At 38.4% G+C, this 13,882-nt stretch overlaps 1 protein-coding gene across 1 annotated transcript in view; it reads left to right on the forward strand.

Annotated features, from left to right (window-relative positions):
* The first annotated feature begins 4,148 nt into the window (after nucleotides 1–4,148).
* Nucleotides 4,149–13,882, forward strand: part of LOC142342751 (guanine nucleotide-binding protein subunit beta-5-like) — a 42,506-nt gene continuing 32,772 nt past the window's right edge. Inside the window, exons 1-4 of the mRNA XM_075394287.1 lie at nucleotides 4,149–4,457; nucleotides 4,519–4,697; nucleotides 4,792–4,868; nucleotides 5,651–5,777. Of these exons, the coding sequence (XP_075250402.1) occupies nucleotides 4,337–4,457; nucleotides 4,519–4,697; nucleotides 4,792–4,868; nucleotides 5,651–5,777 (504 nt within the window). The 5' untranslated portion in view covers nucleotides 4,149–4,336. The remainder of the gene's footprint in view (nucleotides 4,458–4,518; nucleotides 4,698–4,791; nucleotides 4,869–5,650; nucleotides 5,778–13,882) is intronic.

Consider the following 13,882-nt stretch of genomic DNA (forward strand, 5'->3'; position numbering starts at 1 on the left):
AAATTGAAGGAGCAAAAATAGAAACTAACACCATTACCGCGCGAAAGACTCTGGAGAAAAAAAAACTTGAAAAAGACGAACAAATCCTATCATTAGATGTAAAAAGTTTATACACCAACGTTACCGTAAAGGAATCCTTTAACAGTGCCCTGCAGTCACTTTATGTTAGCGACGATAAACCAGACATAACTCGAACAACAATGTAACGCCTGCTCGAATTAGCCGTCACAAAGGTCCATTTCAAATGCAAGGAAAATTGGTACGGCCAAAAAGACGGATTTGCAATGATTGCGTTCTTGGCAGTGATTTTGGCTAACCTTTGGATGAAATTGTGGGAGCAACAATTGAAATTACAGACACCTAATTGTAAAATCAACACACAATTTAGGTCTTGTCGCAAATGCGAACACCGTGTGACAGCGCGTTCCAGGGGTGTTGAGTGTGAAATTTGCAGTAGATGGTTCCACGCTAAATGTCAGCAAATCAGCAACACAGAATAGCATGGAAAACCAGTTCTGGATGTGCTCGTTCAGCCGTGAAACTGATAAGACTCAAATTAACCGTTCTTCTAAAAGCAAAGTTTTCTAAGATATGTCGGGTCTTTCCCATTATAGCCCCCCATTATGGTATATTTACCATGATTAGGGGGGCTTTATGTTATCTTACCACTAAGCTGGGGGCTATAATGAGAAGGACCCCAATTAAGGATAGCCTATACAAAAATTTGCTGTTTTGGTTTAACTGGAAGCGTTTAACTCGAACTGATGCTAATCTTTGCTGGCTACCTATCTATACGAATAGAAAACGACTTGAAACAAAACGAGCAAGCTTTATGAACTCCCATCGGTGAGTCCGCCTCTGCAACCCTTGTGGTAATATGTCGGCATGTCTTCCCTACATAGATGAGTTTGCATCCATTACAAGTGAGTTCATAAACCAAATGCGGTTCGAGGTCTTTATCAAAGCTAGACTTAAGGCTAGGTAAACAGCTCTTATGTTTCCGAGTGGTGAAAATTGTCTGTACAGGATGGATTTTGTTCAGCTTCGCAACAAAATGATTAGAGACGTTGCTTCTGTACTGTAATGCAAATTGTTGTTGCTCAGTATTTTTCTGCTGTTTTACGGCTATACCCGCGTTATATCCTTTTCTTTGTTCTTTCATTCGCAGCTGTTTAATTGTATCCTTGACAATATTCCCTACCCAATGCCTAGGATATTGATTATGTTCCCAAATTTCTTCATTTTTTGTCAATGCTTCATGGAACGCTTCCCAATTGCTGGTGGCTCGGAACAGGCGGTGTATTGTTCCCTGTATTATGCTTTTCTTATGTTGAGGGGGTGAACAGCTACGATAGTTCAGAATTGTTCCAGTATCTGATTGTTTTTGATGCCATGTGCAAAAAATTGTCCCCTCCGGTTTTCCGTTAATTGACATGTCAAACTGTTTTTGTCATCCGTTATTTCTATTGTAAATTGAAGATTTGGATTGAGGTTATTGACCGCATCTAACAGCTCTTTTGTGTGACCTCTAACTGTTCTCATAATAACGTCGACAATCGGGTCTTTCCCGTTATAGCCACTATAGCTTAGTGGTCAGATAACCTATAGCCCCCCAATCATGGTAATTATATCATAATGGGGGGCTATAATGGGAAAGACCCGAATATTCTTTATTAGTTTTTGTTTGTTTAAATCTCCCTGAGAGACGGATATCAGCTGCTTGATAATATCAATAAAGACGACTAAGTGTGATGAAGAAGTCAACGTACAGGGAAAAACTTGATGAGGTACTGAACTCAGATCAATTTCAAAAAATCGAAGTAGCTAAAGATGAAATTGTGATCAAAAATGAAAAACAGATCAATAACAGCCTGCAAAATTTAATGAAGCAAGGGAAAATTAGTGACAAAATTTATCAAAGACTCAGGTCAACAGGTTCACAACCAGCGAGGCTTTATGGCCTGGCAAAGGTACATAAAAAAGATACACCTCTCCGACCTGTTCTTTCAATACCGGGTAGCAGCTACGAAAACTTGAACAGATTTTTGACACCATTTTTCCAGAAACTACCGGGCGCAAACATTGAAACCAACACGCAAGATGCTAGAAAAGCCTTAGAGTCTCTCACTCTTGAAGATGACGAGCAGATAGTATCTCTTGACGTAAAAAGTTTGTACACCAACGTTCCAATTGGAGAGGCTATAGAAATTGCTCTAAGAGATCTCTATTCAAGCAACCTAGCTCCAGATATCCCAAGGTCCGCCATGAAAAGTTTGCTAAAGCTTGCGGTGACGAATGTTCATTTCAAATGTAATGGGATCTGGTATGTACAATCAGAGGGACTGGCTATGGGTGCATCACTGGCTGTAATACTAGCAAATGTGTGGATGAAATCGTTTGAGGCATCACTTCAAAAACCAGAGCTCAGTAAAAACTTTTCCAGATGCGACCAAAACGGGAATTGCAAAGACTGTAACCGGAGAGTGACCTACCGAGGAAAAGGAGTGGAATGTGAGTCATGCAAAAACTGGTTTCATGCAAGATGCCAAAAAATATCGAATGAGGAATACGCCAACATGCAGGATGTGGTTTGGATTTGTACTTATTGCAGCAACCAACAGACAGTGGGACACGATAAGGAGATGAAATTGTTTAAAAGGTATGTGGATGATATTATCTGCACGGTTCGTGGTGACCCGGATGAGTATTTAAAATTTGCAAATTCATTACACAACAACCTGCATTTTACCTTAGAAAAAGTGAACATGGATGGGGGTTTGGCTTTTCTTGACATTAACGTAAATGTGAGCAGCAAAAATATTATCACCTGTCATTGGTATCAAAAACCAACTGACACTGGAATAATACTGAATTTTCGCAGCTGTGCACCGCTTCAACATAAGAAAAATGTGATTCAAGGGACGGTTCACAGGGTTTTTAATGCAACCTCTAATTGGTTGGCCTTCGATCAGGCTCTTGAAAAGAACAAATCTTGCTGGACCAAAAATCAATATCCAGAGGAATGGTCTTCAAAAATTGTGAATCAGACTCTAGAAAAAATAATAAGTGGCGGTAAAGACCAATTAAGAACAACACCAAAAGAGCATCAAAAAAGCAAGACTAAATCTAATGATAAGCCAAATATTTTTCTACAATACAGAGGCAACCTCACTCAAAACTTCGCAAGCAAATTGAAGAAACTATGCGAATTGCAAGTAGTTTTTACAACGCGAAAATTAAGATCGTGCCTCCCCACCCTGAAATCATCCTTTGATAGAGATCTGAAATCCCACGTGGTATATGAAATTAAATGTAATGGATGCGGATCCATCTATGTTGGGCAAACAAGCCGGCATGTTACCACAAGGATAACAGAACATCAAAAGAAGGATTCACAGGTGGGTCAACATCTAGTTGAATGTCGTGGCGCCACGAATGACATTGAATGGAGAATTCTGGACGCCTGTCGGTCAGTAGAAAGACTAATGATCATCGAAGCTATATATATCAGCAAGCTGAAGCCGGCACTAAACACACGCGACGAATATAGGGGGAGGGAACTCACGCTAAAATATTAGTTCAAATCATAATTTTGACTAAATGAGAATGCATAGGGCAAAAAACATTTTGTGCATGACAAAACGAAATTTGCAAAACCTCCACAAGAGGGATACTTATGGTTAGGGCAAATTCGGAATAACCCTAAAAATACAAGAACATGGACAAAATCGAAAAATCCGGAATAGGAATGTTTTTAAGTAAATTGATAACAGATGTAAATGTGTTGTAAATAGGCTAAATATTGTATATAAGGAAAAATTTTCGATTGAATTTTTTAGAATGTTTCCTAGAATTGTTTTAATTGTCATCTCAGACAAATGTAAATACATATTCATTTTATCTTTTAACAATTTGTAAAACAGTTTTAACCTGACGATGAACGTAAAGTTCGAAAACGTTTGTTTTAAGTATTGGAAGTAATTTTAATTTGACAAATTGGTTTCTTTTACAAAGACGACTAATATCAATAAAGACAACAAAGTCAATCGACATGAGTCTGCCTTTGTTTGACATCGTTTGCAATTGTTGGCTGACAAGTAACGCCTTTTTCTTTTCAAATGGTCGTATTTTATTGAAGAGCTAACAGAGAGGTCAGTTGTCGCTAGAATGCTATTGTTGATACTGTCGTGCTAGAGTACCGTGTATTCTGACACAATCTTCCCGAATCAAATTAGAAACCCCATGGTTATACTGTGAAAGCGAACAATAACTTTCAACAATTAATGCTGCTATCTTTAAATCGAATCAATTTTCATCCTATTTACAAGATACTTTAATGATGGCGAAAGGAGCAGTGAACAGCAGCAGTGAAGAAACTGTTGCTGAACTGAGGGCAGAGATCGAGACACTCAAAGAGAAACTCGCTGAGGAAAAACAGAAACTAAATGATGTTGAATGTAAAAAATTTGGTTTAATTTACAATTTTTTGATCTCAGACGTTGACCATAACTGTTTTAGTGACAACTGCAGCTGCAAAACTCGAAGTTGTGACGAATTTGAATATGAAAGTTCGGAGGTTACTCAAGGGTCATCAAGGTAAAGTATTGAGCATGGATTGGAGCACTGATAGACGGCATTGCGTCAGTACTTCACAAGATGGAAAAATGTTAGTGTGGGACGCCTTCACCACTAATAAGGTACTTTGCTACGTCAAATTTTTTAAAATACCTTTTTAATTTGTTATTGCTTTAACCAATCACGTTTCTTAACCCACCATTCTTCTTATTTTAGAAACATGCTGTGACAATGCCAACAACATGGGTTATGGCTTGTGCTTACTCTCCTTCGGGCTCTCTCGTTTCGTGTGGGTTAGACAATTTCAATTGACTTCAATTCTTCCTAAAATTATGACAGTTAATTGGTAACTGTGGGTGTAGCTGTTTCTCATTGACAAAAGTAAACGTTCAAATCGCAAAGTTACCTGGCTTGGTAAACTCTCCTTTGTAGTCCTATATCAAACAAATTTTATATGAATCGGAGTAAAATTAGAAAAATGATAAGCGCACCTAACAAAGAAAAATACATATTCACTCGTTGACAAAAGTAAACGCACAAAATGCAATTTTACATGCTAAACTGCCTGTTTTTGACGGCCATTTCCTGTCAACATACTTTTGACTGTTTATTTTTATTAATATATCGTTCCAGGCATAATCGTCAGTAATTTCGAAAAAAAACGGACCAGACTACTTACAGATTAAATTGATATCGACAGTGACCAGTTTTCCCGCAGCAGCAGAAAGTTGAGCAGCAGCATTTTTCAACAATTTTAATTTTCCCAGTTTTTTTCAAGCACTCCCTCGTGAAATCTGTGCATCCAAATCAGTCCTTCATTTCTAAGCAAGTTTGTGATCAAGTTAAATATTTAGCGTGGAAGTCAAACCTGTGCTGTTAACCGAATTGGCAAACATATATGAAAATGAAAAAGGTTCGATTGGTTCATGAAATTGGTCTTCAACAAAGGCAGTTTACCATGTCAGAAAAAAGGAATTTTACGTTAACTGTTAACGAGTGTATTTGACAATATTTTGTATACCTTTAAAGCTACATCATTAAAGAATACTAGTAAAGGATTTTTTTCGTGTATTAGGGGACTGGACAACAAATGTCACGTGTACAAGCTAAGCATGGAGGAAGATGTGTCAGCTACTAAACGAACCGTTGCTGTTCATACAGGATACATGTCCTGCTGTCAATTCGATCACTCCGACAATCAGGTAAATAGCAGCCTGTTTTTCGTTTACATTGGATATGGCGAGGGCTAATGATAATTTGCAGCGAAGCGAGAATTTGAGCATTGCTATGTTACTGTACTCTTGGCTTTTTTTCAATTTAAATATTTGGGCTGTATTATTGCAGCTCGCATAGGAATTATGATAATTAATTGCATTCAAACGAAGTTTTGCAATTATATTAGTCCTGTGGTCTTTTATTTTTGATTTTTCGTCTGACGCATTTGACTTTTCATCCTCAAAAACGGGATGAACAGGTAACGCCCATAGGGCATTAAGTTCTCTTAGAGCCCTTCAGCTCATTATTCTCCAATGATGTGATTCACAGAAACTGGTTTGAGACCTATACTCAAGGTGTGAAGGACGGCTCTTAGAGTTTGACCACCCATACCATACCCCCTCTCCCCAACTTACCCCTCTCCCACATCAGCCCGCCCCCTCACGTCACCCTCCACCCCCAATTCCACCCCAGCACATCGATCAGACCGTAACGGCATGGCCCTGTGCAGCCAAAGACCTTTTTAATGGTAATCATTTTGATGAATTTGGCTACTATTTGGGAAGAATTTACAGAAGGTGATGTTAAGCAGTTCGAATTTCTCTATCTTTGGTATTCAACTTCTGGTCTGACTCTTCTGCTTTCTTGTAATATTTCTCGTCTGATAGTTGCTTTGATTTAGGTGACTAGGTATTTTTTGAGGTCGGAAATCCTTCTACTCTTGAAGAGTCCTTCGTAATCAGCTTGCTGGTTTAGCATTGCTTCCCTGATAGTCTTTTCTCTCCGTTTGATTTGATCTGGAGTTGCTAGCTAGTTGTCTCCTTTCGTGTTCCCTCTTTAGAGTACCGAGCATTTTGCGTTGAGATGCAGCTGGTGTTATCACGGCAGCAATTGTGGTCTATGTTCATTTACTCTTGGGATTTTGAGTTCCAATGATTTTGTTTATCCAATTATAACAGTGGTACATCAGTTCATCGAGGCTGCTGTAGCAGAATGGATTTGAATAGTTCTGTTCGATGTCGGCGTTGAACTTTTGCCAGTCGACTCTGATGTGAGCTCGCTTTAACTTAGGGGGTGTTGTTGACAAGGATATGTCGTATGATGTTTTCACTTTGATCGTTGGAATGCACGTTGATCGAAGTTTTTTGTCATTTATGACGTAGTTGTTACCTAAAGCGTTTTCTACTGATACGTCTACGTTTCTGTTCGCTTCTTTTTTGTCAGGGAAATGTCGATTATTTTCGGCTTTGGGGCAGAACTTCTGTAACTTCAATCTCGTAGAGTATACTTGTCTCATACTCAATTTCGTAAGTCACGCTTTCCCTATTGGCAGTTTCAAAGTTGAGTTCTCCATTAATTAAAAAGCCACATTTAGCATCTCTGAGAGACAGAGCTTTAAGTTCCATCAGAGTTTCAGTGAGTGCTTCTCAACAGTGGCTCGTTTTCGGGGATGGTACGTATATATAACAGATTGTTCTGGTTTGGTGTTTATCTGTACAGCTATGGTCTTAAATTATTGGTTTCAGATAGATTTATAATAGATAGGTTTTTAATTGTAATGAGTACTCCCCAGTGTTTGGTTTTTTCCATGGTTGTGGATCAGTCTCTTCAGTAGATATAATACCCGTAGAGAAATAAAGGTTCTCTGTAATGTCTGATGTTACTCATGTTTCGGTTAAGCAGACTATGCAGTATGATCGAGATGTTTCTTTAGAGAATAGATTGCGTATGTTGAAGTCTAGGAGCCTTCTTACATTCACTATTAATCATTTGATGGTTAATTTTTGCTGGCTTAGTAGCTGGGCTATCGCCCGCTCTGTTGATCCATTTTCATCTGAAATTGCTTTTGAATTTTTCATCCACTTCATATGCGATTGCTTATTGACTCGCTGTTATTGACTGCTTTTTGTCTCAGATTTCTAATCCGTAACTAATATCAATTCCCTCCGTTATCAGGTCGTGGAGAACCATTGATTCCGGTATTCCTTGAAAGCAAATACCATCGTATTGAGTTTTACTCGTGAGCTTTACTTTGGTAGTGGCTATTTTTGACCAGCTGGGTTTAGCTGGTTTTAGTGGTGGTTTTTTTCAAAATCTTGTCCTTTTTGTGCAAATTTTTTTTGACTGCTTCAACGCATTGGACAACCAAACATGCCTTGTGCTTGCAACTTTATCTAGAACACGTTCTCGTTGGTTGTTGACACCTACGTTGCAGATGAGCAGAATTCTCGAACTTTCAGGTGGCCTTCTCAACCATATGAGTACTTTTGGCTATGAATTGCAGAGAGTCTCCGCATGATAGGCAGAAAAACTGCCTCAAGAGCGCCAATGGGTTTTGATTAACTTCGACTGCTGCATTCATTTAGAACGTGACTGAATGGAAAGCGAAGTACTTTCCAGTTCACTGATGCCATGCCGAGGAGCCTTCGGATTAATTAACAGGGAGAATGGCAATCAGTACTTTCAGCTCTTTACGGCGATTGACTCACCGAGGACTATCAAACTCCCTTCTGCAATTCCAATACACCGAGGGGGTTCCGGATTCACTAACAGAAAAAAGACAGGACTTATGGTGACAAAGTTTTTACTTGCAATTTCGATACTCCGACGATCCTCCGGAAGCAATGAAAATTCCAAAATCTCTAGGGGTGGATGTAAGTGTTTAAGGAACCTCTCACTGCTAATTGTACTTCCTACTGCGATTTTGATAGTCCGTAGAGCCTCCGAAGCCATTGACTGAGACCACTAAGATGAATGAAAACTTACTCTTGCTGGTTGTTGTTTCTTCTGACGCTTCTTGATGCGATCTTTATGTTGTTGAGTTTCTCTGCTAGTTTTTTGGAAAGTTTCTTGATGAGTGGCCGTAGATTTGCAATGTTACCAAGTAAATCGTAAAATAATCTTCCCTGCACAGCTTTATTGGTATGAAATTTGTTGAGACAGCTATCAGCTTTATGTCACTTCCTTTTTTGATAAATCAGGGTTCCTCTGCAGTTGTAGGCTCTTGCCTCGATTTCGCTCTACCTGTTTGGTTTCACAAGGGTTTTGGGATTCTATGTTTGGTTCTAGGCTCTGTATCGTTATTTTTATCACATCGTGTCATATAATCATTTCTGTAGGGCGAACCTGTTCTTGACAAGACTATGAACTGTTGTTTTTGGCAAAGCGGTTCAATGACAGTCCTCGTTTAGAGAATTAAATCCGTTAAAACCGTCGTCTTTCAACTCGTCAACAGTTGTCGTTGATCAATTGAGATGGGCAGCCAGCTCCCTCCCACCAGGTAGGCCCTTGTAAGATTAGTGTACAATTTCCTATCTGAAATCAATTAATTATCGCTTTTGAGCAGTTTTTGGAAAGTCGATACTGTCTAAAAGGATTTTTTGGTGGTTTTTGAGATTTTCTGTTGTTCCCTTGTTCTGGTGGTTTGATCTGATGCAAGTCAGTTTGGTTTTTTTTGGTTTCAGAAAGTGTATTGAATTGAAAACTGGGCTCGTTTTTGTTCACTTTAAGTATAGAGTAATGTGTGCAATATTAAAAGTTTTTCAATTTTTTTTTAATACTTTTGTTCTTTCATTGTCTTTTTTGATGTATAATTTTATAATTGCTCTCGAAACTAGCGGTTCTGTTAGTCCTGGAGTGTTTTTTGAGGCAGATTTAGGTATGATTGATTATCATCTGATGGTTTTGACTTTCCTTCCCTCAATAATGGGATAATTTGGTAAAGCTCGGTGCGAATTAAGTCGCCGAGCAGCTCTCTTAAAGCTCTGCTGGCCGCTAAGTGTACAATTCAAACAAGGGGCTTTGATTATCTTCGACTGCTGCATTCATTTAGAACGTAAATGAATTGAAAACGAAGTACTTTCCAGTCCACTGATGCCACGCCGAGGAGCTTTCGGATTAATTAACAGAAAGAATTGCAATCAGTACTTTCAGCTCTTTACGGCGATTGACTCACGGAGGACTATCAACTTCCCTGCTGCAATTCCAATACACCGAGGGGATCCGGATTCACTAACAGATAAAAGATAGGACTTATGGCGACAAAGTTTTCACTTGCAATTTCGATACTCCGACGAGCCTTCGGAAGCAATGAAAATTCTTAACTCTCTTGGGGTGGATGTAAATATTTAAGGAACCTCTCACTGCTAATTGTACTTCCTACTGCGATTTTGATAGTCTGTGGAACCTCCGAAGCCATTGAGTGAGACCACTAAGATGAATGAAAACTTACTTTTGCTTGATGTTGTTTCTTCTGACGCTTCTTGTTGCGATCTTTGTGTTGTTGTTTCTCTGCTAGTTTTTTGGAAAGTTTCTTGATGAGTGGCCGTACATTTGCACTTTCATTAAGTAAATCGTAATATAATCTTCCCTCAAGAGCTTATTTGGTTTGAACTTCGTTGAGACAGCTATCAGCTTTGGGTCAACTTTTTTGATAAGTCAAGGTTCCTCTGCAGTTGTGACTCTTGCCTCGATTTCGCTCTACGTGTTTAGTTTTACAAGGGTTTTGGGATTCTATGTTTGCGTCTATGCTCTGTATCGATAATTTTTTCACATCGTGTCATATGAGCAATTCTGTAGGGCGAACCTGTTTTGACGAGACTTTGAACTGTTTTTGGCAAAGCGGTTCAATGACAGTCCTCGTTTAGAGAATGAAATCCTTGAAAACCGTCGTCTTTCAGCTCGTCAACAGTTGTCGTTGATCAGTTGAGATGGGCAGCTAGCTCCCATCAGGTAGGCCATTGTAAGAGTAGTGTACAATTTCCTATCTGAAACTTTAATTAGCTATCGCTATTGAAAAGTTTTTGGAAAGTCGTTACTGTCTAAAAGGATTTTTTGGTGGTTTTTGAGATTTTCTGTTGTTTTCTTGTTCTGGTGGTTTGATCTGATGCAAATCAGTTTGTTGTTTTTGATTTCAGAAAGTGTATTAAATTTAAAACTGGGCTCGTTTTTGTTCACTTTAAGTATAGAGTAATTTGTGCAATATTAAAGGATTTCAATTTTTTAATACTTTTCTTTGGTTTGTCTTTTTTGATGTATTATGTTTTAATTGCTCTCAAAACTAGCGGTTATATTAGTCCTGGAGGCTTTTTTGAGGGAGATTTACGTATGATCGATTATCATTTGATGGTTTTGATTTTCCTTCCCTCAAAAATGGGATAATTTGGTAAAGCTCGGTACAAATTAAGTCGCCGAGCAGCTCTATTAAAGCTCTCCTGGCCGCTAAGTGTACAATTCAAACGAGGGGTTTTGATTAAATTCGACTGCTGCATTCATTTAGAACGTGAATGAATGGAAAACGAAGTACTTTCCAGTTCACTGATGCCATGCCGAGGAGCTTTCGAATTAATTAACAGAAAGAATGGCAATCAGTTTTTTCAGCTCTTTACGGCGATTGACTCACCGAGGACTATGAAACTCCCTTCTGCAATTCCAATACACCGAGGGGGTTCCGGATTCACTAACAGAAAAAAGACAGGACTTATGGTGACAAAGTTTTCACTTGCAGTTTCGATACTCCGACGAGCCTCCGGAAGCAATGAAAATTCCAAAATCTCTAGGGGTGGATGTAAATGTTAAAGGAAACTCTCACTGCTAATTGTACTTCCTACAGCGATTTTGATAGTCCGTGGAACCTCCGAAGCCATTGAGCGAGACCACTAAGATGAATGAAAACTTGCTTTTGCTGGTTGTTGTTCTGACGCTTCTTGATGCGATCTTTGTTGTTGAGTTTCTCTGCTAGTTTTTTTGGAACTTTTCTTGATGAGTGGCCGTAGATTTGCACTGTTACCAAGTAAATCGTAAAATAATCTTCCCTCAAGAGCTTTATTGGTATGAAATTTGTTGAGACAGCTATCAGCTTTATGTCACTTCCTTTTTTGATAAATCAGGGTTCCTCTGCAGTTGTAGGCTCTTGCCTCGATTTCGCTCTACCTGTTTGGTTTTACAAGGGTTTTGGGATTCTATGTTTGGTTCTAGGCTCTGTATCGTTATTTTTATCACATCGTGTCATATAATCAAATCTGTAGAGCGAACCTGTTTTTGACAAGACTATGAACTGTTTTTGGCAAAGCGGTTCAATGACAGTCCTCGTTTAGAGAATTAAATCCGTTAAAACCGTCTTCTTTCAACTCGTCAACAGTTGTCGTTGATCAATTGAGATGGGCAGCCAGCTCCCACCAGGTAGGCCCTTGTAGGAGTGGTGAACAATTTCCTATCTGAAACTAATTAGCTATCGCTTTTGAGCAGTTTTTGGAAAGTCGTTACTGTCGATAGGGATTTTTTTGTGGTTTTTGAGATTTTCTGTTGTTTTCTTGTTCTGGTGGTGTGATCTGATGCAAATTAGTTTGTTGTTTTGATTTCAGAAAGTGTATTAAATTTAAAACTGGGCTCGTTTTTGTTCACTTTAAGTATAGAGTGATGTGTGCAATATTAAAAGATTTCAATTTTTTAATACTTTTGTTCTTTTTTTTGTTTCTTTTTGATGTATTATGTTTTAATTGCTCTCACAACTAACGGTTATATTAGTCCTGGAGCCCTTTTTTAGGCAGATTTACGTATGATCGGTTATCATTTGATGGTTTTGACTTTCCTTCCCTCAAAAATGGGATAATTTGGTAAAGCTCGGTACGAATTAAGTCGCCGAGCAGCTCTCTTAAAGCTCTCCTGGCCGCTAAGTGTACAATTCAAACGAGAAGACGCACAATAATAGCGCGAAGGGCCTTTTTACATTTGGACCCCCGGCCCCACTCCGCTTCCTTCCCTACTCTTCCACAGCGTCTGATTACACTTCTCAGCCACCATTTGTGACCCAGACGCAACACAACTTTTCGATTCTCTAGTCTTCGGGCTGTTTTAAAAATATATGTTAATACGTTATTTGTTAATAGCCGCCCTCATCTATTCAGCCGGCTATTATAGCGCTCCTATTTTTTTTTTACTTCGTCGAATAAAAAAATGTTTCGCTTTACCTCATTTTGCCGCCTTTTCAACATTTTGCGTGAAATCTTTTTGACTTCTCTAGGCTAGTTTCTCTCTTCTCTCATTCTGCTAAAAGTGATTTTGAACATCAGTTGCTCAGCAAAGCAATTCAAAATGAACAGAGTTAGTACAAAAATGGATGTCAGAAATAGAAACGGGATAAACCCATAAAGCCCAATTTTAGATGCCCGCTATTTAAACGTCGTTCCTATAAGTCTCAGTTACCATCTCTTATGCTTATTGGTATTGACAGGAGCCCCTGTAGCCTCTCTCTAAGAAACAGAAGTATGTTCAACTACGAAATGCCTTCAAAATAAATCGGACTTAAAAAAATGTTTTTGTACAAAAATCTTTCTTTTTCAATATCTTCTGTTATTTCAATCCCACTCATGCTTATTGGAATCAACGGCGGCTATTTTCCGGCAATCTGCCGGCTATGTTTTTTGATGTCAATGAGATTTATAGTTTGTCTCGTTATTTTAGTCACGGCGAAGAAACAAGAATACTTCTGCGTAAAAAGTGTCAAAATGGGAATCGTTTTAAAGCGTATTTTTTTCAGCTTTTTTAGAACGGAGTGAGAAAATGGTTTGTAAACAACTTTGTTTTTTGAGAGCAAATTTTATATCAATGAGCGGTAGTTGGCTTCCATTTTAAGAGTTTAATTGTCTTTATTTAAATGGTTCATAATGTCCATTCTTGATTTCCAGGACTATTTTTAGGTTTTGTAGTTCATTGAAATTTAATTTAACTTTTAGTTGGTTCAAGTGCTATTGAGTCCTCAATGAACGGACTTCTACATTATAAAATTCAATTTTACTTCCATTTTTAGGTCAAACTCATTTCTAATGAAGCGAAGATAAATTTTTGAGTGAATTTCGGCAGTTAATATCTGTTATTTGCTATTGTTTTTATTTTCGATTGTTTTGTCGTCGATAATTTTGTCTCATTTCATCGTTTCTATCTAAATTCTATGGCACGCAACTGTTTCGAGGCTATATTCGGCAGTCTGCCGACTTTTCTTCTCTGTTTGTTGTTCTTGTTCCTATCTTCTATTAAAGAGGGACTTCTAATATAACATATAGCATTCAACTAAAAGTCTTCTTGTTCATTATTC

This window comes from Convolutriloba macropyga, chromosome 7 (assembly GCF_964194025.1).
Source record: "Convolutriloba macropyga chromosome 7, txConMacr16.3, whole genome shotgun sequence".
NCBI classification, from domain to species: Eukaryota; Metazoa; Xenacoelomorpha; order Acoela; family Convolutidae; genus Convolutriloba; species Convolutriloba macropyga.